Consider the following 25818-nt stretch of genomic DNA (forward strand, 5'->3'; position numbering starts at 1 on the left):
CATCATGGATAGGGAGATTCTTGCTAAACTGACTTTGACAGGATTCTTGCTGAAGGCAGGCCAGAGTGGTCAGATGTCAGGGGTGGGGAATTCCCACTAAACTGATTTAGCAGGATTCTTGCTAAAACTGGGCTAGGCAAAGCCAAAGACAGAGCCCAAGGATGAGGCCTAGTTGAAAAGAGGGCTCAGAGAAGCCTGTCTAAAGAAGAGAGTCTGTTAAAATTATCACAACCAAAAAATGTTTACAAATACCCCAAAACAATTTGCCTACATTATTAGTGGGATGTATTCAAAGAAGACACTGTAGGGTAGGTGCTAAAATCTTGTTGGTCATCAGTGGTTTTATTGTTGGTATTGATATTAATATTTCATAGATATATCGATCAATGATAACAGCACAGCTCAGCTGAGCACTTTCAATATTCCATCTACTCTTCTAGATGTTTTTCATGCACCATCTCATTGAGACCTCAACAAAGTTTTTATGAGGTAGGTACTGTTAATATCTTCGTTTTACATATAAAGAAACACTCAGATAAATTGAGAATTTGTTGAAGATTACACAGTTAATAAGTGACACAGCCAGGTACTGTACCAGGGCAGGACCTCAAAGACTACAAGCTTAACCAGCAGGCTATATTGCCTCTCAAACATGTAATTCTTGGTCATAATTAAGAATTTTTTTTTTTTTTTGAGACAGTCTCCAAAAAAACCTGAAGCTTTTGCCCAGGGTGGAGTGCAGTGGTGCAATCTCGGTTCACTGCAACCTCTGCCTCCCAGATTCAAGCGATTCTCATGCCTCAGCTTCCCTAGTGGCTGGGATTACAGGTGTGTGCCACCATGCCTGGCTAATTTTTGTATTTTTAGTAGAGATGGGGTTTCACCATGTTAGCCAGGCTGGTCTTTTACCCCTGGCCTCAAGTGATATGCCCACCTTGGCCTCTCAAAGTGCTGGGATTACAGGCGTGAGCCACCATGCCTGGCCACGAATTTTCAATGAGGAATAATTATATGATTTATCAAGTTAGAAAAGATACTATTATTTGGTTGAAGGGTTAAAACATTCAAGTAATGTTAAGTGATAAGATATGCAAACTCATGATGTTTTAAAGGAATTTATCTCTTCCAGCTCTGTCTCTGACGTGGTCTAGGGTAGCAGCACCATTACCGTTCCTGAGTAAAAGCAGCCCAATCTTCGGTTTTTGGTGTCACTATGAATTTCTGCTCAAAAGTAGCAGGATTTCTTGGACAGTGGCTGCTTCCATGTCGGGGGCTGAAGGAGTGAAGATGGTCCTGGAACTTTTCTTTGCAGAGAAGCAAGGAGGGGATGCCTTCAAAGTTTTGATGGTGCTGAACAAAGCAGCCAGCTTTTTACAAGGAGCTCAAGGAGCTCGAGGAGCTCCTACTGGCCAAGATTTAACAACTTGAGCACCAAAATGGAAAATACAAATTGTAATTAATTAAAACAAGTAGATGGTGAAAAACTGTTTCTATCATAACGTTTTTAAAAGAAAAATTGAGATTTTCTTTCCAAATAACTAATATATACAAATTTATTTTTATTCTGAAAACTATTTCATTGTAAGTTTAACGTCAGTACAGAGAGAAGTGTATTGCACATGTTCTAGCTGAGTTACTTATACCTTGGGGTTACGGCCCTCACAGAGCTCACATACTGGGAGGCACACAGGCAGGAGACTCTCAGCAAACTCCTGTGTGAGAGCTGTGCCAGGGTGAGTACGGTGCTCCTCAGAAGTCCATTCTTCAGGAGGCATCTGACTCAGATTTGTGATCAGAGCTATGAGTGTTTCTCTGTGTTATACAGCAATAAATAGTTTACTTAGAGAAAAAAAGTGCTAAGAGGATGGATCCCATACAGCAAGAGGCTGAAGATGAGAAGGCAGGGCGATTCCATATACCATGGTCCTGAATCAGAGGGACGGAATCCCCTGGTGAATAAGAGGAAGACTGCCTATTATAACTGAAGAGGAATGAGCAAATGAGAGGACACAACTTTAAGGCAACGTCTGAAATGTGCAATTGTATTTTGAGACCCAGTTAATTCACTGGTACTGCTCCTCTTCAATATGATCCATTTGGGAACATTACTTGGGAGTTCTAAAATCTGAGTAGGGATCAAAGTAAAAGTCACCATTGTGTAAAAGCCCCAAAGGGCTGTGCTAAGGGGGAGAATAGTGTCCACTTTAGAACTAGGGTATGTCAAAGATGATTTTGGCCTCCAGATTGTCATCAACTCTGTCATCCCAGAGTTCTTTGTATCACCAACAAGGCACACCAGTTTTTGTCCCCTCTTGCCATTTTCCCAATCATTCCTGTTGGCTTTTCTCTCCAATAGGGTTCTGCTTACATCCCTTTCTGGCTGGTGAGGATCTCTTTTTCATCCTCATGATGGCTACCTTTAACTTACGCTTGCTGGTCCACAGGGTCAGTGGTACTCTGGTCACATGTTCCAGGCTCCACAGCCCATGACTAGAAAAGTAGCCCACGGCTATTTTGAGCTGTCTTCAGGATGCACTGCTGTAGCCAGTAGGATGCATAAGCATGTGACAGGCCCTATGGCAATATGGTGGAGGCCCAGGAAAGCCATGAAATTAGAGCTGCTCAAAGTCTGAGCCTATGTTGTATCTCTGCTGCTTCTCTTTACAGGATTTAAAACTTAATGTCTACATTAAATTTTAGGTAATTTTTTTTTTAAGGATAGATAATTCACATAAAATTTACCTCTTCAATGTGTAGAATTGTGTTTTTAGGATAGTCAGAGTTGTACAACCATGGTTACTATCTAATTCCAGAATATTTTTATCACCCTAAAAAGAAACCCCACACTCATTAGGAGTTGCTCCCCATTCTCCCTATCCCTCTGGCAACCACTTGTCTATTTCTGTGTATTGTCCTATTCTGAACATTCCATATAAATGGAATCACGCAATATGTGGTCTTTGGTGTCTGGCTTCTTGCAATTAATACAATGTTTTCAAGGGTCATTCATGTTCTAGCATATATCAGTAATTTTTTTTGACTGAACATTACTATTCCACTGTATGGAAAAACCACATTTTGTTTATTCAGCAGTTGCTGGACATTCAAAAAACACTTTTCACTATTTTGAATTTTCCATTTTATGCATATTATAAACACTACTGTCATGAACATTCATATACCGGTTTTTGTGTGGACATCTGTTTTCAGTTCTCTTGGGTATATGCCTGAGTGGAATTGTCGGGTCATATGGTAACTCTGTTTAAATTTTTGAGGAACTGCCAAACTTCTAAAGTGACTCCACCATCTTACAATCCTAGGAGCAACGTGTGATGGTTCCAGTTTCTTTACATCTTCACCACTTGTACTGTGTCTGTGAGTCAGCCTAGGTATGAAGTATCTTTTCATGTATTCATTAGCCATGTTGGAGAACTGTGTTCAGATTCTGACCATCTTTTGTCTTTTTATTATTGAAATTTAAGAGTTCTCTATAATTCTGGATATAGGAACCTTGTCAGATACAAATGCTTCTCAATTTAGGGTGGGTTATGTCCTGGTAAACCCATCATAAAGTTAAAAAATCTCAAGTTGAGGCTGGGCACAGTGGCTCACGCCTGTAATCCCAGGACTTTGGGAGTCTGAGTTGGGCAGATCGAGACCATCCTGGCCAACATGGTGAAACACTGTTTCTACTAAAAATACAAAAATCAGCTGGGCGTGGTGGCATGTGCCTTTAGTCCCAGCTATTCGGGAGGCAGAGGCAGGAGAATCACTTGAACCCAGTGATTCAAGTGAGGTTGCAGTGAGCCGAGACTGCGCCACTGCACTCCAGCCTAGCGACAGAGCAAGACTCTGTCTCAAAAAAAAAAAAAAAAAAAAAATCTCAAGTTGAACCATCGTAAGTTGGAGGTCATTTGCATATGATTTGCAAATATTCTCCCACTCGGGGGCTGACTTTTCACTTTCTTGATGGTGTCCTTTGAACAAAGCACACAAGTCTTTAATTTTTATGAAGTCCAGTTTATCTGTTTTTCTTGTTGTTGCTTGTGCTTTTGATGTCATACCTAAGAAACCACTACATAGTACAGGGTTATGAAGATTTACTCCTGTATCTTCCTTCTAAAGGTTTTATAGTTTTATATCCACACTTCAGTTTTCAAATATTCTTTAGAAATGCCCAAAGACCTTTCTGCCAAATAGAAAAGTCAAGAATCCATGGTGCCCCTCACTTGCAAATGAAGTAATGCGAACAACTTCCCACCAAAGAGTCCCTGTCTTTACTACTTTTTATCTACTTTCCAATCATGTGCTCAGAAAGGACCTTAGTTCTTAGTGTGGAACAAGTAGAACTCATTAAATGTAGTAGTCTAGGAATCTGCAGAGCTTGTGCTGTGTGCTGGACAACAAATTAAGTACTGGGGGTACACATGAGACCACTCAGGTCTACAAAGAGCTCACAGGCAGTTGGTAATGATCAGAAACAAGACACTACAGGGTCACCAGAACTGTGGGAAAAAAAGTGGCCCCTCATAATGCAGTGGGGTTGAGGTAGAGGGCAGTCTCCAAAGTAGTCCTAAAGGAAAAAGCACATGCAGAGGCCCGAAGCTGACAAGTACATCGTATGTATTGAGAACTGCAAAGAGCTCGCTATGACCAGGTGATCAGGAGCAAGAAGAGTTCAAGAGAAACAGATGTTCTAGAGAGAAGTTAGCCAGAAAGGTAAAGCAGCTACCATAACCATTGTGTTGTGCCAGATGCTGTGGACACAAAGTGAATACCTGGTCTTTTGGTGCTGGCACCAGTTAGCACAATTTTATTTCATGCAACTATAAAACCAAGTGGTTAACCTTGGCCTTTGAGTATATTTTTAATTGACAAATAATAATTGTAGGCCAGGCACGGTGGCTCATACCTGTAATCCCAGCACTTTGGGAGGCTGAGGTGGGTGAATCACTAGGTCAGGAGTTCACAACCAGCCTGGCCAACATGGTGAAACCCCGTCTCTACTAAAAATACAAAAGATTAGCTGGGCGTAGTGGCGGGCGCCTGTAATCCCAGCTACTCAGGAGGCTGAGGCAGGAGAATCGCTTGAACCCAGGAGACGGAGGCTGCAGTGAGCCAAGATCATACCACTGCATTCCAGCCCAGGCAACAAAGTGAGACTACATCTCAAAAAAAAAGACAAATAATTGTATATATTTATGTGACACAATGTGTTTCATTACATGTATACACTGGTGTAATCCAATCAGGCTAATTAATAGATCCATCACCTCAAACGTTTATCATTTCTTTGTGGCGAGAACATTAAAAAATCCTCTTTTGGCTGGGCACTGTGGCTCACGCCTGTAATTGTAGCACTTTGGGAGAGTGAGTTGGGAGGATTGCTGGAAGCCAGGAATTCAAGATGAGCCTGGGCAACATAGTAAGATCCTGCCTCTACAAAAAATAAATAATTATGGCTTCTTGTAGTAGGAAATGAAAAAATTTAAAATGAAATATTAGCCAGGTGCAGTGGTGTGTGCCTGTAGTCCCAGCTATTCTGGAGGCTGAGGCAACAGATCACTTGAGCCCAGGAGTTCAAGGCTACAGTGATCTATAATCATGCTACAGCACTCTAGCCCAGATGACAGAGCAAGACTCTAAAGAAAAAAAAAAAAGCCAAAACCCTCTTTCAGCTATTTTGAAATATACATTAACTATAGTCATCATGCTGTACAATAGATCACTGGAACTTACTCCTCTTAATTGAAATTTCCCTTTCCCTTTCTACTCCCCCCACCCCCAGCCACAGCCTCCAGTAATCACCATTATGTCCTCTACTTCTATGAGCTCTACTTTTTTAGATCCCATGTAAATAATACAGTATTTGTCTCTGTGTCTGGCTTATTTCACTTAGCATAATGTCCGCCAGGTTCATCCATGTTATCACAACTGACAGAATTTCTTGCTTTTTAAAGGCTGAATAGTATTCCATTGTGTATATACACATTTACAAAAATCCATGCTTTGACAAGCATTTCTGTTGTTTCCGTATCTTGGTTATTGTGAATAATGCTACAATGAAATACTGTAGGGCAGACATCTCTTCGACTACTGATTTCAATTCCTTTGGATATATATGCAGATGTGGGATCATATGGTAATTCTACCTTTAGTTTTTTGAGGAACCTCCATACTGTTTTCCAAAGTTGCTGTACTAATTTATAGTATCACCAACAGTATGTTCCCTTTTCTAAACAGAAAGAAAATTTTAGTCTCCTATTGAGTGATCTATAATCAGGAATGTTCCAGATATTTACTTTTGCAATCAAAATAGGAATAAGGTTCAGGTTTTACTAAAACAGTTATGCAGATAATTGTGAGAAAATAGGACTTGATCCCTTTCCTGAATTATCAGTAACGCTATAGACACATGGAAGAAACCCTTCTGAGTGAATAGACCCTCTCATAAAGATCTCAATTCCCTTTTGAAAGAAAATGACATAAATAAAAACTGCTGACAAAAGGAAGAAAAAATAGTAATGCCACTACTCAGTGTACACATATATCTTTATATACATACACATACATATCTATAGATATATATCTACAAGGAACTTTCATGTATTTTTTGATCCTCACAGCCGTCCTATGAGGTAGGCAGGTTTCAGGTATTCATACTAATGAGGTACTTTCCCCATAAACACTGAAGGATGCCAAGAAAAGTTTGCATTCAGATCTAGTTTCCACGTATTCAAAAACTAAAAGTTTAAAAAGTTGTTTTACTTTAGTTTCAGAATTGACATCAGGCACTTCTTATTTTCAAAGTCCACCCTTCAGAGAAGATAAGAAATTTCTGAAGTCCACCTTTGGATTCTTTTGGGACTCATTCTGACTAAGTAACCTTTTCAGTTGAGAGAAGTGTTTCTTTGTTTTGCTTGTATTCTTTGAGGAGCAAGTAGATACGGACTGTCCAGACGTAGGTGTTCTGAAAAAAAAAACCCACACTTAGTTATACCAACAAATGACAATCATTTTCTACTCTTTTTTTTAATGGCCATATACAGGCAATGTATATGCTGTGTATTATCAGCATATATAATTGGTGTATTATCATTTGGCAAATGCCTGTTAAGATTTTCTCAGGAATTTCTGACAGAGAAAAGGGCAAGAACAAATGTTTAGGGCAAGAAAGTATACTATGAATGGTTCGGTTTTTTTTTTTTTTTTTTTTTTTTTTGGAGACGGAGTCTCGCTGTGTCGCCCAGGCTGGAGTACAGTGGCGCCATCTCAGCTCACTGCAACCTCTGTCTCCCAGGTTCAAGCAATTCTCCTGCCTCAGCTTCCCAAGTAGCTGGGACTACAGTTGCACGCTGCCATGCCCAGCTAATTTTTTGTATTTTAGGAGACATGAGACACGGGATTTCATTGTGTTGCACAGGCTGGTCTCGAACTCCTGAGCTCAGGCAATCCACCCGCCTTGGCCTCCCAAAGTGCTGGGATTACAAGTGTGAGCCACCATGCCCAGCCGTGAATGGTTCAGTTTTGTTGGCACATAGGATGATTTAAGGCAAAGAAAGACAGGCAGACAGATTGGTGCCAGATAGGGCTGGAAAGCACTGATCCATATGCTACACAGTGATGCTTCTAATCAGAGCTATGCTCCAGAAAGATGATCACACTAAAAGAGTTTGATCCTAGAAGCAGGGAGACCCATTAGGAAAATCACTGCAGTAGTCCTGACAAATGCTGCATAAGGACCTGAACCAGAATATAGCAGCACTAGAGAGAAAAAGGAGTAAAAAGATGAAAACATGGAAGTAGAATATATATATATTATAAAGTATAATATAAATCAGTGACAAGGATGAAGGGAATAGGGATTTTTGAATGTATCTGTCATTTTAGGTCAAAATGTCCAGAAAGGTGTGTTCATTCACAGAATAAGGAACTAAGGAGGATGGACAGGTTTGAGTGGTTAGCTGTGGGGAAATGATGAACTAAGTTTTGAACATGTAGGGGACTGAAGTGGATATATTTAGCAGGCAGTTGGAAATAGGTGCAGGAGATGTTGGAAGTAGAGTAACATACGTAGAAGTCAAATGCATTGAAATGAGCATTGAAGATATGGGAGTATGTGACATTAGAAAAGCATATGGAGGAAAAATGGCCAGGTTCTGAAATGCATGGCATATTTAGGGAGTATATATTAAACACAGGAAATTAGAAGAAAACACTTGAGTTAACACTGGCAATTCAAAAACTTCATGGATAAAGATACCTGAAAATCGATGCTGGACTCCTGCCTTTGGAACCAGACATGTCAGGATTTGGGTTTGCAGTCCTTCTCTCTGGTGTCTTCAGGCTGAGTTTACTTGTAGGAGTGGCAGGATTGCTCTTCAATGCTGATAGAAAGCTTCTACTTTTACCATGATGTTTCACTGTTCTGTTGCATGTTTTACAAGTGATCAACTACCATAAAAAGAAGAAATATCAGTCCCGTCATTTATCTCATAATTTAACCCCATAAACCACATGTTAATTGAATTCTTAAATGTCAGGGACTACACCAGATACTATAGGGGTAAGTAAAATAGAGGCTGTCCTTAGGGAACTTGCAATCTAGTAGCAAGAATCAAATAAGACAAAATTTTTTTTTTTTTTTTTTTCTGGGACGGATTCTTGCTCTGTCCCCAGGCTGGAGTGCAATGGCGTCATCTTGGCTCACTGCAACCTCTGCATCCCGGGTTCAAGCGATCCTCCTGCCTCAGCCTCCCATGCAGCTGGGACTACAGGTGCCTTCCACTGCATCTGGCTAATTTTGTATTTTTAGTAGAGACAGGGTTTTGCCATGTTGGCCAGCCTGGTCTTGAACTCCTGACCTCAGGCAATCCACCCGCCTCTGCCTCCCAAAGTGCTAGGATTACAGGTTTGAGTCACTGTGCCCAGCCGACAAATTTAAAGTGAGAAAATGTTCAATAAAAATGAATGGCTAAACATTTTTATTTAATTTAAAATAGATTTTCAAAGATAATGAACTCTTTACTTTTTAAATATAAAACCATGTTTGGGGGGAATTAGGGAAGAGATGGGAGACAATACTCTTTAACATCTGGAGGAATGTTCTTTGTAACAGCAGTAAGCATTTACTATTTTTTTACAGATGAACTTCAAGCCTCTTCTCAAAAAAAGCATGGCAGAGTATCACTGGAAATTTAAGTAGCCCCTTCAAATCCTTAGCAATTTTGTAAATATAGGTCTAAAGTAACTTATACAACCAAACGAGTTGTTATATTCTCACACCTCTTCACTCCTATCATTAGATCTAGAAGTTGACTTTCTTTTCAAGATTCATTTCTCAAGAAATGGTCCATTTTCTAGCTAATTTCCTTTCTTTTACATATCTAACTGACTATGCACAGGACTCAGCCCATGCCTCAGCAAATTAATACAAACTAATTTAAGTGAGAAGTAGTTTGATGTTCATGAGCAGATGAAAATGCCAATGGAAGATCTGCATCTATCAAAGGTTTATGTTGCTTTACACTTTTTGGAAGGAGGCTGTATACAGATTAAAATAAATCAGAAAAACACCTCTAGCACCTTTCTAGCTGACTTCTGATTAAAGTACATTAGAATGTAAGCTTCATGAGGGCAAAACACTGCAAGACAGTGAGGCAGCATTTACTGTCTTCCCATTTAAGAACATTTTCCAAATATGTGGCAGTAATGATTTTTGAAAACTACAATTCTCCAAGAACTAAGAAACTGAATTCTATACTCACTTCAATATTCTATCTCTTCTTTCTTTCCCTTTAACCATTCAATTTTATGACAAAGCAAAATGTACCTACGTGACCAACACTAGTAAACTCCTAAATATGGCAATTTTCAATCCAAGTAATTACTAATTATAGTCTTAGGCCAGACATAAGCTGTCATCATGTCCAGTGCCTGGCACAGTGCTGGACAATAAGCACATACTTGAACAGTTGATAAATGTTAACATAGAATATGCAGGATATAAAGTGTATTTGCTACTGGCCTCCGTATGGTAAACCATACGTAATCTGATTTTGGTTGTTTTATTTCATCTTATATCCCCAATATTAAATGTTGCTTGGCATATGATAGACCCTCAATAAAATGTTTAAAGAACAAAAGGCGCATTCACCTTTGTTGGGCATACCTGTAAATACACACTGATATGGAGTGGGAGGACAGCTGAAGAAGTGGCATGATACCTACATACATAACATACTACTATTTGAAGCAAAGGACCATTAACTGAAAAAATAATGTAGTGGTAACTGCAATTTAGGTGGAGTCATAATGGTCAGTTCAAGAAATCTGCACGTTTGTGAAAAATAATGCTCAACAATGGGATCTCAAAACAACTGAGAGCTCACCATGTTTGGTTTAGGTAATCATGAAAAATAAAAATAAGCTGTCCTTATGATAAAACACTAATCATTAGAGAAATAGTTTATGTATATATTTTGATAATCCAAATATACTACTATAAATCTGAGTTATATCGAGGTTGATTCTTTTTTTTTTTTTTTTTTGAGACGGAGTCTCGCTCTGTCACCCAGGCTGGAGTGCAGTGGCCGGATCTCAGCTCACTGCAAGCTCCGCCTCCCGGGTTTATGCCATTCTCCGGCCTCAGCCTCCCGAGTAGCTGGGACTACAGGCGCCCGCCACCTCGCCCGGCTAGTTTTTTGTATTTCTTAATAGAGACGGGGTTTCACCGTGTTAGCCAGGATGGTCTCGATCTCCTGACCTCGTGATCCGCCCGTCTCGGCCTCCCAAAGTGCTGGGATTACAGGCTTGAGCCACCGCGCCCGGCCGAGGTTGATTCTTAAACTGATTTTAAGTGAAAGAAAAGAAAATTCTAGTTTACTCATACATACTGGACTGAAATCTTACCAATACACTTTTGGAGTCTTTGAACTTTTTCACAATTTTCGCTTCTTTAAAACTGAGTGTATAGTTTCTTGCTTCTCGATTAAGAAGTTTCTGTATTTTGGGTGTCAACTTGGCTTTGGGTTTGAGACGCACTCGAGAGTTATCCAGAACCAACAACTGGAAACAGTATGGACACGTTTCTTCAAAAGTGCTCTTATCATCTAAAATTATACAAATGAAACTCACAATTCAGCAAATTAGAATGTTTTGTTACCTCAAACTGCCAACACTATAAAAAGTATATTGATATTTAATATAAGCAGATATACATTTTTAAGTAAACTCAAAATATAAACATTTACAAAAAGACAAATTGGCAGTAATTTACTTTGCAAATATAATTCCATCCATTCACTCCTTTCAGCAACAGACCGGCAAATCTCCAACCTATGCTAGCAAATCCTGTAGGCTTTAAAATATATCCAAAATCTAGCCACTTCTCATTACTTGCTACTAAGTTTTAAAAGGCTGTTATGTTTCACCAATTTTACCAGTGCATTTACCACAAAATAACAAATTGCACTGCGATTTTGTTTCTTTTTTTAAATAATTAGCACAATGAATAGTATCTACCATTGAGCACTGTGCTAAGTGCCAGGGATATAGCAGCACTTATGAAGCTAAAGACCACACTTAAATTTAGCTCCGCCAAATGTGAAATTCATTCATATTTACTAAGTGACAATTAAGAATGCCAGGCACTGTTCTGAGTGCTGGAGACACAGCAGTGAACAAAGGACAATTCACTGAGGCATACAATAAATATAGCAACATCAAATGTTAAGTGCTGGGAATAAAAAAGCAGATACGAAAGGGGAATAGAAGTGTTGATGGAGTTAACTGTAATTTTAATTTTAAATAGGTGGCTAGGGAAAGCTTCATTGAGTGATATCATAGAGACCAGATGGAAACAGAGGATTAGCATGATAGCAGGTATGTGAGGCAAGAATCCCAGGCAGAGTGAGGAGTAGCTGCAAACGCCCTGAAACAGAAAAGCAAGGATGCCCAGTGTGACTGGAGTTGTGTGAAGGAGAGAGTAGGTCAGAGAGGTATGCGGGCCTATGATGTAGGGCCTTACAATCCTTTTAAAGGACTTTCACTTTTACTGGGAGATGGGAAGCCATTTGAGTTTGTGGCAGAGAAGTGACATGATCTAGCTTTGGTTTTTATCAGAATCACTCATGCTGCTGGCTTGAGAACACACTAGAAATGCATGGGAGCTGTTAGCAATAATCCAGGAGAGAGCTGGTGATAGGCTGGAGCAGGGTAGTAGCAATGGATGTGGTGAGGAATGGAGTGCATTGGCGCCACCTCTGCTCACTGCAACCTCCACCTCCCAGGTTCAAGAGAGTCTCATGCCTCACCCTCCCGAGCAGCTGGGATTACAGGCGTGCACCACCACGCCGGGTAATTTTTTTGTATTTTTAGTAGAGACGGGGTTTCGCCATGTTGGTCTCGAACTCCTGGCCTCAAATCCACCCGCCTCGGCCTCCCAGAGTGCTGGGATTACAAGTGTGAGCCACCGCTCCTGGCTGATTCTGGATACATTTTAAAGCCAACAGGATTTGCTCGCATACTGGCTTGGGGGAAGAAAGAGAGTTTGGGAGTCAAGAATGGCTCCAAGGTTTTGGGGCTCAATAACTGTAAGGGAAGGATGGAATTATTTACTGAAATGAGAAAAACTGGAGGATCTTGTTGGGGGGTAAAGCTCAGGTTTTGGACATATTAGCTAAGTTTGAATTACTAGACACTGAAAAGAATTTGTCACGACATTTGGATATATGAGTCTAGAATTCAGAGGAGAGGTCTGCGCTGAGTATATACATTTGTAAGTCCTCGGTATATGGTATTTAAAAGCCATGAGATTGGATGAAAAACTGTCACCAAAGAAGTGAGTGTACCTAGAAAGGAGGTCCAAGGGCTGAGTACTGGGATACGACAATACTTAAAGCTTGGGGAGATTAGGAGGAACCAGCAAAGCAAATCGAGAAGTAATAAATAAAGAGGAGGTGAACTACGTGATGACCTAGAAGCCAAGGCAGGAAACTATTTCAAGACTGATCAGTGTCTCAAATGCCGCTAACAAAGCAAGCAGGCACATTAAGGAATCTGGATTTTTCACGAAACGCAGAAACATGCGGGTTTTGTTTTGTTGTCGTTTTTAAGGAGGGGAGAGAGTCCATCGTCCTTATTTGAGCGTTGTGCAGAACGGAGGAAAGCGGGGCAGGAGCCCAACGCACTAAGAGACAGGCGTTCTACCTACCGTGCGACGAAGTGTAGGCCCAACTGTAAAAGAGAAACAGACTTGTGAGGAGCAAAGGAACACCTCCCCGCTCGCCTCCCGCTTCCTCTCCAGTCCTCTTACAGGAGATAGCGGGCTTGGCCCGGGCAGCTGTCGTGCAGTCCCCGCGCTGCAGCCTCAAGGTAGTGCTTCTGTCTCATCGCCGCCGCCGCCGCTAGCTCGCCGCAGATACCTGGTGAAACTATATGGCGCCGGAAGTCTGCTTCCCAGCGTCGCCGACGTTGGCGTCCAGACTCAAGCTGCTTCCGGAAACTGGCACCCCCGGCAGAGAGGTTCCGGTTTCCTTCGTGTCAAGTCTGGCGTGGAAGCGTGCCCAGGCGGGAGGCTGCCCCACCCGCCCGCCGCGTCCCCGTCCCCTCAGTACCACCCCTCCGCCTGCCGCGTCGTCTCAGGCACCCAGCGGAGTTAGGAGTCCGATTTGAGCCTGGGCGGAGCGGCTTGACCGGGCTGCGGCAGTGGAGTCCAGAGATGAGGCTGCCACCCGCCTTTCCATCTTCCTCCCGGCTCGCCTCCTCTCTGACAGTCCTATTGTGATTGCTCCACCGCAGCTTCGCCCTCCAGATTCGCCGGGCGCCGTACTGACTGGGGCGCCGGCGGGCGGAAGCGCTGCCAGCAACGAGGCCGCCCGGGAGTAGCGTCCCCATCCTGCCCTCTGCCTGCGTAAACGCTAGCATTTCTCTTTCTTTTTGTAATTAAAGTGAAATTCACGTAATGTAATATGGACCGTTTTAAGGTGAACAATTCAGTGGCGTTTAGTAAATTTACAATGTTGTGCAAGCACTCTTCTGCTATTTCCAAAATATTTCGATCACTCCGAAGGACAGCCAACTCCGTGAAGCACTTACGGCCCATTTCCCCCTCCCTCCCGGGTCTTGGCAACCACCAGTCCGCTTTCTGTCTGTATGGGTTTATCTATTCTGGACATTTCATATAAATGGAATCATACACGTGACCTTTTGTGTCTGGCTTCCTTCACTTAGCATGTTTCTGAGCTTCATCCACCTTGGAGCACCTATCAGTACTTCGTTTTTTTTTTTTTAAGACAGAGTCTCGCTCTGTCGCCCAGTCTGGAGTGCAGTGGCCCAATCTCGGCTCACTGGAAGCTCCGCCTCCCGGGTTCACGCCATTCTCCTGCCTCAGCCTCCCATGTAGCTGGGACTACAGGCCCCCACCACCGCACCCGGCTAATTTTTTGTATTTTTAGTAGAGACGGGGTTTTACCGTGTTATTCATTCGTTTTTATGGCTAAATCATACTCCATTGTATGGCTGTATCACAATGGTTTATCAATTCATCAGTTGATGAACGTTTGAATTGTTTCTACCTTTTGGCTGTTATGAATGAATGCCGCTGTGAACATGTGTGTACATGCATTTGTTTGAGTGCCTGTTTTCTGTTCTTTGGGTATAATACCTACGAGTAGATCTGCTGGGTTATGTGGTAATTCTGTGCTTAATGAGGGTTCCAGTTTCCCCGTATCCTCACCAACATTTGTTTTTCCTTTTTTTTTTTTTTTAAATGTAGCCTTCCTAGTGAGTATGATGTAGCATCTCATTGTGGTTTTGATTAACATTTCCCTGACGACTGATGCTTTTGAGCAGCTTTTCATGTGCTTGTTGGCAATTTACAGTTCTTTGGCTGTTTAAGTTCTTTGCTCATTTTTAAATTGGGGTTGTCTTTTTGTTGATGAGTTGTAAGTTTTTTTAATGTGTATATTCTGGATAGTGGACCCATATTTAGACTGATTTATTTATTTATTTATTTATTTATTTATTTATTTATTTGAGATGGTATCTCACTCTGTTGCTAAGGCTGGAGTGCAGTCGTGTGATCACAGTTCACTGCATTCTTGAATTCCTGGGCTGGGCTAAAGGGTTCTCTTGCCTCAGCCTCCCTAGTAGCTGGGAACCAGGCACACTGCCATACCTAGCTTTTGTTTTTGTTTTTGTTTTTGGTAGAGATGGGGGATCTCACTATGTTGCCCAGGTTGGTCCTGAACTCCTGGGCTCAAGGGATCATCCCACCTCAGTCTCCCACAGTGTTAGGATCACAGGTGTGAGCTACTATGCCCAGCCCATTTTTAATTTTAAAAGGGAGCTAAATTGGCTAGGCGCAGTGGCTCACACCTGTAATTCCAGCACTTTGGGAAGCCAAGGCGGGTGGATTACCTGATCTCAGGAGTTCACAACCAGCTTTGGCAACACGGTGAAACCCTGTCTCTACTAAAATACAAAAATTCAGCCAGGTGTGGCGGCATGCACCTGTAGTCCCATCTACTTGGGAGGCTGAGGCAGGAGAATGGCTTGAATCACAACCAAAGAGGTTGCAGTGAACTGGGATCGTGCCACTGCACTCCAGCCTGGGCGACAGAGCTAAAGTCCATCTAAAAAAAAAAAAAAAAAAAAAAAAAAAAAGAAAAAAAAAAGGGAGGGGGGTCTAAATTATATAAAGATTTGTAAAGAGAAAGTATGTATTTACGTCTCTATAGGCATTTTAACTTTTTCCAAAGTACGGTTCTTTTCCCTGCTCTTCCCACCTTTCCATCCCACTTCTCTGAGGCGATCAACATGAATAATTGGGTGTCTCCTCTACATATGTCCTTATACACTTAAGTACATGTATAAATGTGCACCCCCCCCACTTACCACCACCACAACAAAAAGAAACAAACCAAACACACACACAAAACCAAAACCAAAAGTAAAATGTTAGTTCTTTACTATATAACTTGCCTTTTTTCCTTAACAGCAGGCCACAGACATGTTTTCAAGTTAGTATATGCTTTTAAATAGCTGAACATATTACAAAATGTAATGAAACATAATTTATTTAATACATAAATAACCATAATTAATTTTCCTATTGATGATCATTCAGAAAAAAATTAGTGCTTTGCTGGTTCATACAGTACTGGTGCTTTTTATTTCTTTTGTCTGAATTCCTAAAAGAGAAATTACTGGGTAGAATAATATGCACATTTTTTATATGCCAGATCATCCAGAAGAGGTTGTAGCAATTCATATTCCCAGCATCAATGACTAAGAAGGCTGGGTCAAATTAGACGGGTGAAAAGCAAATCCTCTTTTCATTTATCCCTTGATGGTTTGCATTTTCTCTTATGAAGAGAAATCTCCTGTTGGATTATTTATCAGGGTTTTTTTTTTTTTTTTTTTTTTTTTTTTTTTTTTTTGAGATAGAGTCTTGCTCTGTCGCCCAGGCTGGAGGGCAGTGGTGCCATCTCGGCTCACTGCAAGCTCCGCCTCCCGGGTTCATGTCAGTCTCCTGCCTCAGCCTCCCAAGTACCTGGGACTACAGGTGCCCGCCACCACGCCCAGCTAATTTTTTTGTATTTTTAGTAGAGACGGGGTTTCACCATGTTAGCCAGGATGGTCTCCATCTCCTGACCTCATGATCCACCCGCCTCAGCCTCCCAAAGTGCTGGGATTATAGGTGTGAGCCACCGCTGCTGGGCTTATTTATCAGTTTGTAGAAGATCTTTTATTTCGGTGAAATTCACTTTCTGCTTGTCATATATGATGCAATATTTTCTTTTTCCTTATCTTTGGCATAATTTATAACTTTTTTTAACTTTACAGAATTTTGTATGTGATCAAACAAGTCACTCTTTTCATTATTGCATCTGGGTCTTCCGTGTGGTCTAAAAAGTCCTGCTTTGTCAAGGTTAGGCAACTAACTATTCAATCAGATTTTTGTTTTGTTTTGTTTTGTTTTGTTTGAGACGGAGTCTCACTCTGTTGCCAGGCTGGAGTGCGGTGGTGCGATCTTGGTTCACTGCAACCTCTGACTCCCTGGTTCAAGCGATTCTCCTGCTTCAGCCTCCCAAGTAGGTGGGATAACAGGCATGTGCCACCATGCCCAGCTAATTTTTGTATTTTTAGTAGAGACAGGGTGTCACCATGTTGGCCAGGATGGTCTCGATCTCCTGAACACGTGATCCACCTGCCTCAGCCTCCCAAAGTGCTGGGATTACAGGCGTGAGCCACTGTGCCAGGCCAATCAGATGTTTTTCTCATACTTTTCTAGTATGATTTCTTCCATGCACATATTTAATATTAAATGTATTTTCAATTAAAGGTAAGAGCATCTGACATTTTTTCAAAATGGATAGTAAGTTATGCAAAAGCCCCTTGCTAGGTAAACTAGTCTTTTTCCATTTGAATTGAAATAAAAATAATATGCAATGAGCACTGTATATGTGCCAGGCACTTTTCTAAGCATCTTAACATGTATTAATTTAATCTTCACAACAACACCATGGCATAGGAGAAATGCCACTACACCATATAGAAGTTTTGTTTTGTTTTGTTTTTTACATAGTTGTATATGTTTCTAGGTCACTCACTAGTAAAGCAGAAAGAGGGAAAATGTGAAAATGAAATCCAATATGTGTGCAAGGGTGCTCACTCACCCACCTGCCCACCCTCACACACTCCCCCTCCTCCCAGCACATTTCCCTTCAGCTGCTTCTCTTCTCTCTCCTCTGAGCGCTACACTCCTCCATCCGGGATGCCTCCTCAGCATTCTGCCCTTGCATTGCAGCTTGTCTTCTTAGATGCAGTGTGGCCAAAAGCACTCTTGCTTTCCCCACCAACTTGCCTGGCTGCCCAGTCTTCTTCCATCTTAAACCCAGCAAGTGTCATTGGTGCTTCTTCCTTCCCACGGCTTGCAGCTGGTCTGCCCACAGGTCCTGCTGGCTGTACATCAGAAGCAAATCCTGACTACCCGCTTCTCTGCACCACCACAGCCACCCTCTTCTCTTGCCTGCACCCCTACTATGGCCCTGTGCATTCATTTCCTGCCTTCCTCTTTTATCTCTCCCAGTCCAATTGAAACTGCTTTTGCAAAAATTAACAGTGAAAACGATTAGCGTGAAAGAGATCTGACCTAACCAACTCCATCTTGCTTCTAACCTCTAAGCTGTCCTTGCTCATTCCCAGGAATTGGCTGAACTAATTTTGGGAGGAACTTAGTTTATAATTTAACTTTGTAACAGCCCTTTATAGTTTAACTTTGAAAAAAAGATGATAACAGCTCTTTCCCAAAACAAAACCCTTCTTGCCTAGGGACCAGTCTGCCTTTGTAGGACTAACAAATTAGCTACAAGATTAGAAATTATGGTTTAGGAGCCATGCAGCTGGAGGCTGCAAGATTCTGATCCTCCCCAAATTGCTCCTGGGGATAATAACATCACTGTTGTAAAATCTGAGATCAGTGCTTGGTAATCTGGCTCAACCAGTTCTGTTGTGATGCCCTACCTTGTTTTAACCTGAGTGACTCTGTCTTAGCTGAGAGAGCCGGACAGACTTCATTTTGGTTCCTTCACTTGCAGCCCCCCTTAACCCCCTCCCTTAAGGGCATAATTAGGGCAGGCTGACTCCAAGCACATCCAGGAATGCACTTGCTGATAAGATACTGAGGCAAGCTGTACCAGCAGCTCCTAGGAACGTGCTCAGTTGATGGCACCCAAAGCCCCTGCATTGATCACTTTGTGATAGTTTAAACCCGTGCACCTGGAACTGTTTATTTTCCGGTAACTGTTTCTGTAACCATTTATCTTTTAACTTTTTGCCTGTTCTGCTTCTGTAAAAATTGCTTCAGCTAGACTCCCCCTCCCCTATTTAGACCAAGGTATAGAAAGAAATCTAGCCCCTTCTTCAGGGCCGAGAGAATTTTGAGCTCTAGCCGTCTCTCGGTCGCCGGCAATAAAGGACTCCTGAATTAGTCTCAGTGTGTGGTGTTTTCTACAACTCGCTGGGTTACAACACTGTGATCCTACACTGGAACAGAAGACAACAAGAAAAACCCACTTTAACCCCCTATGGTTTCTCTTTTTTTTTTTTTTTAAAGGCAGAATCTCGCTCTGTCATCCAGGCTGGAGTGCAGTGGCACAATCTCGGCTCACTGCAACCTCTGCCTCCTGAGTTCAATTGATTTTCCCGGCTCAGCCTCCAGAGTAGCTGGGACTACAGGCATGCACCACCATGCCTGGCTAATTTTTTTGAAGTTTTGGTAGAGATGGGCTTTTGCCATGTTGGTCAGGCTGGTCTCGAACTCCTGATCTCAAATGATCTGCCCCCTTCGGCCTCCCAAAGTGCTGGGATTACAGTTGTGAGGTACTGTAATAGCTCACAATAGCCATTAGGCCCCTATGATTTCATTGTTGACCCAACCAAACAGCATTCCTCACTTCCTAACCCCGTACCCACCAAATTATCCTTAAAGACCCCAATTCTTATATTTTTGGGGAGAAAAAATACAATAAAAAATACAAAAATTATTTTGACTTGAATAATAATAAAACTCCAGCCAGCAATGTGTGAATTAAATACTTTCTCTGTTACAATTCCCCTGTCTTGATAAATTGGCTGTGTTTAGGCACAGGCAAGGAGAACTCGTTGAGCAGTGACACATTTTCCACATGGCAGACAGAGTGGCCTTCGTAAAATGTCAATCATTGGCCAGGCGTGATCACTCACAACCGTAAGCTCAGCACTTTGGGAGGGCAAGGACTTGAGCCCAGGAGTTTGACACCAGCCTGAGCAACATAGGGAGACCCCATCTCTACAAAAATTACAAAAATTTGCTAGTCATGGTGGCCCACAGCTGTAAGTCCCACCTATTCAAGAGGCTGACTTGGGGGGATCACTTGAGCCCAGAAGGCAGATGTTGCAGTGAGCCGAGACTGCTCCACTGCACTCCAGCCTGGGCGACAGAGTGAGACCCTGTCTCTATAAAAAATAATAAAAGGTTAATTACTTTTTGGACATGGAATGTTCCTGCTCAGAGCCTCTCAGGGCTCCTTATTGCCCTTGGAACACCAGTGCCTCACCATGCTCTCCAGAGCCCTGTCTGGGCAGGTTGCTGTCCCCACCTCAGACTCACCTTGTCTCACCTGGCCACCTTCTCACTGCTCTTGCCACACTGGTCTTGTCCCCATCCCAGTGCTTTTGCTGCTCTTTGCTTTGAATGAGGGTCCCTCCTATAGCTGTGTTTCCTCATCATTCTAAGGGGAAGCCTTTGTTGACTACTCCAATAAATAATTCCTCCCTGCCCCCACCCAACAAGTCATTCTTTGTCCTTACTGGCTTGTATTGTTGTCACAGTAACCTTATATCTGAGATTACCTTATTTATTCATTGTTTACCTGTTCCCCTCCAGAATGAACCCCTGGCAGCTGGACTGTATCTGTCCTGTTTGCTGTTCCATATGTGATTCCTAGCCTAGGGCCTGGACTCTATAAGGATTTGCTAAATGCATGAGTTCCCTCAGTGGCCCTGGGAGGCAGGCACTGTTGTCATCCCCACTTCACAGGTGCAGAGACTGAGGCTTAGAGAGATGGAGTCACTAGGCCAAGGCCATGCAGATGGTGTGGGACTTGATCCAGCTCCCTCTGGCTCAGAACCCCATTCTTTTCCTATTGGTCCTCTCCTTGCCTGGTTTACCTGCTATAGATCTTCCAGCACTTCACAAGCCCTGAAGGGAAGGCTGTGTTTCTGAGCCCCGGTTTCCGCAACACATTAATTTTCTCTGCATCATTTCCTTGTTCTAAAACTGGCACTAGGAGTCCATATAAATTCCTCTGTCTAAAATATCAAGCTTTCCTGTAATTTCTCATTAGTACCACTTCTCCTTTCTCTAGAAACCCTTGCTTTATCTATTCCCTACCCAGGAATAATTATTTTTTTGGTTCAACAGGAAGGCAAGATGACTTCAAAGATCTGCTGGTGCACCTGGATTCTAGTTTTCTTACTATTCAACTTCATGACCTTGAGCAAACTTTACTCAGTTTGGCTATGCCTCAGTTTAGTCATCTGGAAAGGAAGGGGATAGAACTATAACTAAATATAATTCTAGATCATTTTAAGTATCATCTGTGCATTCATGCAATACGTGCCTGAAACATGGAGGCGAGAGTACAAAAGGCATGGTGCTTGCCTGTCGACATGAGGCTCCTACAACCCAGGGAAGGCCTGGTGGTCCAGGATCCAGTGCTGCTTCCTGTCGGGGGAAACCAGCCCCCGATAATTCAACATAGGTTCTTTTCTATTTTCCCTAAGTGTCGGCGGCCTGAGAAATAAAAGGAAAGAGTACAAAAAGAGAGAAATTTTAAAGCTGGGTGTCCAGGGGAGACATCACATGTTGGCAGGTTCTGTGATGCCCCCTGAGACGCAAAACCAGCAAGTTTTTATTAGTGATTTTCAAAGGGGAGGGAGTGTAAGAATAGGGTGTGGGTCACAGAGATCACATGCTTCACAAGATAACAAAATATCACAAGGCAAATGGGCAGGGCAAGGTCACAAGGCAAAGGTGAAATTGGCATTACTGATGAGGTTCCCTGTCTTGCTGTGCACGCACTGTCATTGATAAACATTTTAACAGGGTTCAAGAGCAGAGAACCGGTCTGACTAGAATTCGCTAGGCTGGAACTTCCTAATCCTTGCAAGCCTGGGGGTGCTGCAGGAGGCCAGGGTGCGTTTCATCCCTTATCTGCAACTGCATAATGTAGGCATTTCTAGGACAGCCATTTTAGAGGCCTCCCCTGGGAATGCATTCTTTTCCCAGGGCTGTTAATTATTAATATTCCTTACTGGGCAAAGAAGTCAGTGGTATTTCTCTTACTCGTTTTCAGTAATAAGAGAAATATGGCTCTGTCCTGCCTGGCCCACAGGCAGTCAGACTTTAAGGTTATCTCCCTTGTTCCCTGAAAATCGCTGTTATCCTGTTCTTAAGGTGCCCAGATTTCATACTGTTTAAACACACATGCTTTATGAACAATTTGTGCAGTAAACGCAATCATCACAGAATCCTGAGGCGACTTACATCCTCAGTTTATGAAGATGACAGGATTAAGAGATTAAAGTAAAGACAGGCATAGGAAATCACAAGAATATTGATTGGGGAAGTGATAAATGTCCATGAAATCTTCACAATTTATGTTCAGAGATTGCAGTAGAGAGAGGCGTAAGAAATTACAAAAGTATTAATTTGGGGAACTAATACATGTCCATGAAATCTTCACAATTTATGTTCTTCTGCCATGGCTTCAGCTGGTCCCTCCGTTCAGGGTCCCTGACTTCTCAAAACAGCTCCCCATGTGCCCATCTCACCCACTGCTTGGCACCAGCAGCAATCACCACTCCACTTCTCTCAAGAGGTAAGAAGAAATTCTTAGAATCATTAAGACAAATTGATGTATTTTTGACAAATTAATTTTGATTTAAAAACAACTTATACCAGAGGGTATTTTTATTTTCATTTATTTCCTTTAGAGACAAAGCCTCACTATGTTGCCCAGGCTGGTCTCAAACTGCTAGACTCAGGTGATACTCCCTAGTAGTTGGAACTACAGGAGAGTGCACCACACCTGGCTCCCAGTAGAGGGTCTCTTTAGAGGAATGGAGTGTTGACTGGGCGCAGTGGCTCATGCCCATAATCCTAGCACTTTGGGAGGCCGAGGCAGGTGGATCACTTGAAGCCAGGAGTTTGAGACCAGCCTGGCCAACATGGAGAAAGCCTGTCTCTACAAAAAATACAAAAATTAGCTGGACATGGTGGGGTGCACCTGTAGTCCCAGCTAGTTAGGAGGCTGAGGCAGAGAATTGCTTGAAGCTGGGAGGTGGAGGTTGCAGTGAGCTGAGATTAGGCCACTGCACTCCAGTCTGGGCAACAGAGCAAGACTCCACCTTGAAGAAGAAGAAGAAAAGAAGAAGAAGAAGAAGAAGAAGAAGAAGAAGAAGAAGAAGAAGAAGAAGAAGAAGAAGAAGAAGAAGAAGAAGAAGAAGAAGAAGAAGGAGGAGGAGGAGGAGGAGGAGGAGGAGGAGGAGGAGGAGGAGGAGGAGGAGGAGGAGGAGGAGGAGGCAACAAAAAACACATAAGCATGAGCATGTCAGTAATTCTGAAACAGTTGGGAATTACTGTCACAAATATTGATGATGAAGGGGAAGAAAGAAAAGCCTGGGGAGATGTAGAAATGAACTATTCATCAATGACATTATGATTTGGAGAAACATCGGTACTTTACTGAGTGTCTGCTCCAGCATCCGAAAGTCGTCACAGCTCTTGCTCTATGTGGATGAATTATTTTGTCATCACACTGACTTAAATTCATCTTTGTCTGGTGTGCATGTTAGGAACTCTTTCAGTTCCATGTAACTTTCACCAACTTGAGTTGGAAAAATCAGTCAAAAGACAACACTGCAGCTCTGTGGGTCGGGCCTGAATCCAGGCCCCAGAGCAGGCCTTGTCCAGCTGAGTATAGTGGACATTGGGTGAGAGGCGGAGGAAGCACTTGGAGTCCTGAGCAGAACCAGGGATGAGGAAGGCCACCCCTGTGCCAGTACAGACTCAGAAGTGGGGATCAGTGCCCAGAGAGGGGCTGTGTAAGTAACCCAGCCTTGTAGACTTGCTCTACTGTTGGCTGCCTGTTTTGGCTTCTGAAAGGTGTTTCTTTGTGAGATGTACACTTATGAATCATGCACTGCCTATAGTAGTTAGGAGTTTTGTTTCCAATTTCATTCATTTTACTCCTTAAAAATATCTTTTTATCACGGAAAATTTCAAAGGTACAAAAGTAGTAAAAACAATGGAATGAATCCATCACCCACCCTCCATAAGTAATAAATAAATGGCCAGTCTTGTTTTGTCTGTACTTCCATCTACTCCTCCACCCACCTTCTGCCCCACCGTCTGTCTGGTTTTTCTGTTTGCTTGTTTTGTTTTTTGAAGCAAATATGTACTTTTTTTTTTTTTTTTGAGATGGAGTCTTGCTGTGTCATCCAGGCTGGAGTGCAGTGGCACGATCTTGGCTCAATGCAAGCTCCGCCTCCCGCGTTCCTGCCATTCTCCTGTCTCAGCCTCCCAAGTAGCTGCGACTACAGGCGCTTGCCACCATGCCTGGCTAATTTTTTTGTATTTTTAGTAGAGATGGGGTTTCACCATGTTAGCCAGGATGGTCTCAATCTCCTGACCTCATGATCCACCTGCCTCGGCCTCCCGAAGGGCTGGTATTACAGGTGTGAGCACCACGCCTGGCCCATGTATAGAGTTTTTAGGGTAAACAAACTGAATGAGTTATAGAAACAAACCAGAATGCTGCTGGAAAAAGGCACAGCCAAATAAAGGGTTGCCAATTTCAAATGTCCTTGGTCATCTCACCCATTCCCCTAAAGCCATTTTGGTTCTTCCCCATGCCCTTATCATCCTATGCCTCACCTGCTGCTTCACAGAAAAACTAGAGTCCGTCACAGGTATGTCATTTAGGAAGGGTCAGCAAACTACCAGGGAGGGCTCCAATCAGATATCCGAGAAGTGGCCGGGCGTGGTGGCTCACACCTGTAATCCCAGCACTTTGGGAGGCCGAGGCAGGTGGATCATCTGAGGTACAGCCTCAACTTCCCTTGCTCAAGCAATCTTCCCACCTCAGCCTCCCAAGTAGCTGGGACTACAGGTGCATGCCACCACACCTGGCTATTTTTTTTTTTTTGAGATGGGGTCTCAGTATATTGCTGAAACTGGTCTCAGACTCCTGGACTCAAGCGATCTTCCTGCCTCAGCCTCCCAAAGTGCTAGGATTATAGGCATGAGCCACCGTGCCTGGCCAGTCATAGATCTTTTAAGCCCTTTTTATTGTTATCCTCTCCAACTCTCTCTCTCTCTCTTTTGCTTTACAAATTTTTAGGGATTTTTATTTATTTCTTAAATTGACAGATAAAATTGTATGTGTTTATCAGGCACATGCTATACATATGTATCACCTCACATAGTTAACATTTTGTGGTGACAGTACTTATCCATTCTTGTATTTTTTTTTTTCCAAGAATAAGCTTTGCAATTTATTTGTTGAAGAAAAGCAGCTATTTTTATGTGGAGTTTCACACAATCTGGATTTTCCTAAACTGTATCTCTTCGGTGTGGTTTAACACAGGGGTCCTCAATCCCCAGGCCACTGACCAGGACCAGTCAATGCCCTTTTAGGAAAGGGCTGCACAGCAGGAGGTGAGCAGCAGGCAAGAACTATCACCTGAGCTCTGCCTCCTGTCAGATCGGGGTGGCCTTAGATTCTTATAAAAGCACAAACTATTGTGAACTGCACGTGCGAGAGATCTAGGTTGCATGCTCCTTATGAAAATCTAATGCCTGATAGTCTGAGGTGGAACAATTTCATCCTGAAACCATCCCCTCCCACCCACCCCTTTCTCCCCATCTGTGGAAAAATTGTCTTCCATAAAACCAGTCCCTGGTGCCGAAAAGGTTGGGGACCACTGATTTACCAGTTTCCTCTGTCCTCTGCATTTTTTGTCATTTGGCAGTTGGATTCAGAGGCTTGATCAGATTCGGGTTTGATTTTAATGGCAAGACTACTTCATGGTTTGTAGTGCGTTCTTTCATCAGGAGGCACATGCGTACCTGCTTGCCTCTTCTTTTGAGATAGGTTAGTATGACAGTCAGTTATTAATAGTAGAGTCTAAAGGGCAGCCGGGGAAAAGAAAGAGAAAGGGAAGAGACAAAAAAACCAATATAAACAAAAAGTTACACAGAAAGGTAGA

General features: G+C 42.6%; 1 protein-coding gene and 1 long non-coding RNA gene across 3 annotated transcripts; one reads left to right on the forward strand and one right to left on the reverse strand.

Moving 5' to 3' along the window:
- Positions 1-6534: 6534 nt before the first annotated feature.
- On the reverse strand, positions 6535-13453 carry C18H18orf21 (chromosome 18 C18orf21 homolog). 2 transcript variants are annotated; one of them, XM_001105667.5, is made up of 5 exons: positions 13316-13453; positions 13214-13236; positions 10912-11111; positions 8264-8454; positions 6535-6970 (listed from the first exon to the last, which is right to left on the reverse strand). In XM_001105667.5, the coding sequence occupies exons 1-5, from the start codon at positions 13390-13392 to the stop codon at positions 6805-6807; spliced, it is 657 nt and encodes a 218-aa protein (XP_001105667.3). In that variant the 5' UTR covers positions 13393-13453; the 3' UTR covers positions 6535-6804. The 2 variants fall into 2 exon arrangements, with proteins under 2 accessions (XP_001105667.3, XP_028693639.1); XM_028837806.2 differs by lacking the exon at positions 8264-8454.
- LOC144336406 (uncharacterized) lies at positions 8454-13460 on the forward strand. The gene is made up of 2 exons (XR_013408171.1): positions 8454-10524; positions 10836-13460. It is a non-coding gene; the product is annotated as an uncharacterized LOC144336406 (long non-coding RNA).
- The last annotated feature ends 12358 nt before the right edge of the window (positions 13461-25818 follow it).

Source organism: Macaca mulatta, chromosome 18 (genome assembly GCF_049350105.2).
Source record: "Macaca mulatta isolate MMU2019108-1 chromosome 18, T2T-MMU8v2.0, whole genome shotgun sequence".
Taxonomy (NCBI): Eukaryota; Metazoa; Chordata; class Mammalia; order Primates; family Cercopithecidae; genus Macaca; species Macaca mulatta.

Excerpts from the sequence above, each read along its gene's own strand:
- C18H18orf21 (XM_001105667.5), bottom strand. The coding sequence starts at position 13,392 with ATGAGACAGAAGCACTACCTTGAGGCTGCAGCGCGGGGACTGCACGAC. Across the intron at positions 13,237-13,315 it reads GGCCAAGCCCGCTATCTCCT|TTGGGCCTACACTTCGTCGC; the intron begins GTAAGAGGACTG and ends TCTCTTTTACAG. Across the intron at positions 11,112-13,213 it reads GGCCTACACTTCGTCGCACG|ATGATAAGAGCACTTTTGAA; the intron begins GTAGGTAGAACG and ends GTATAATTTTAG.